Source organism: Camelina sativa, unplaced genomic scaffold (assembly GCF_000633955.1).
Source record: "Camelina sativa cultivar DH55 unplaced genomic scaffold, Cs unpScaffold02695, whole genome shotgun sequence".
NCBI lineage: Eukaryota > Viridiplantae > Streptophyta > Magnoliopsida > Brassicales > Brassicaceae > Camelina > Camelina sativa.
Window position 1 is genome coordinate 1 of NW_010923805.1, and position 1,069 is coordinate 1,069.

The window sequence follows — 1,069 nt, forward strand, 5'->3', positions numbered from 1 at the left end:
CACTCTTTTTATCTACCACACAGATCTTGGTATCGCCTAATCTTTCTAGCGAACCGAGGAGAAATATGGAGTCAAGCTTGCATTATGTGATTTTGTTAGGTTTGCTTGCGACGATTCTGGTTACGACCCACGGCCAAGGTGAATATACGTTGTTTCCTTTTGTCAATGGCTAAAAAGTAGTTGTGGTAGATCGGATCGGATCTCATCTATCTGGGGTCATGTGTAGGAGACGCGGTGGGGCTAAATGGAGAAGAAATGAGGCCAGTGGAGGTGGAGATGGTCATGGAGTACAGAGTATGGAGGAGAAAGCTGATGACGCCATTGGAGTTGTGCTTAGAGTGCAAATGCTGTTCCTCCACCACTTGTGCCACGATGCCTTGCTGTTTCGGCATCAATTGCCAACTTCCCAACAAGCCCTTTGGCGTTTGCGCCTTTGTTCCCAAGTCGTGTCATTGTACTTCTTGCTCCATTTAACAGTATTCTTTCTTCTACCAACAAACATGATGCGTATAAACTAGACTCACAGATTTTCTGTGCACGCTTTCGATTCATCATCATAATTCATAAACATTAAACAAAGACGACGAAACAAAGGACTCCTTTCGCTTTCTAGTAAATAAAGGATCAGTGGGCATAAATAAAGGCCCAGTGGGCTTTGTACAAGCCTTACGGATCCAAAGTGTTTATGAAGAGCAAAAGAAATATGCCTCCTACTCCACGGTCCACCTATTCATCGTTCATTTTTCAATTAGTCTTCTCTTCCCTTCGCCGGCACAGAGATAGAGATAGAGAGAGAGAATTGGCTTGGCTTGGCTTGGCGGTGGCATGGGTCTGTGCGTGTGTGTGTGAGTGAGTGAGTGAGTGAGTAGATCGCGCAGAGAATTTGAAAATGGCGTCAACGGAAGGCCTTGTGCCTATCACCCGGGATTTTCTGGCTTCATACTACGACACATATCCTTTCCCTCCTCTTTCCGACGACGTTTCTCGGCTTTCCTCTGACATCACTACTCTTATTCAGCTACTAACCGTCCAATCTCCCCCTTCAGAAGGTTCCCGATCCGATAGTATC

The 1,069-nt window shown here is 45.7% G+C and overlaps 1 protein-coding gene across 1 annotated transcript; it reads left to right on the forward strand.

The window, feature by feature from the left end:
- Nucleotides 1-8: 8 nt before the first annotated feature.
- On the forward strand, nucleotides 9-551 carry LOC104774394. Its single transcript, XM_010499009.2, has 2 exons — nucleotides 9-138; nucleotides 227-551. Exons 1-2 carry the CDS (start codon nucleotides 66-68, stop codon nucleotides 472-474), a joined length of 321 nt encoding a protein of 106 aa, XP_010497311.1. The 5' UTR covers nucleotides 9-65; the 3' UTR covers nucleotides 475-551.
- Nucleotides 552-1,069: the final 518 nt, after the last annotated feature.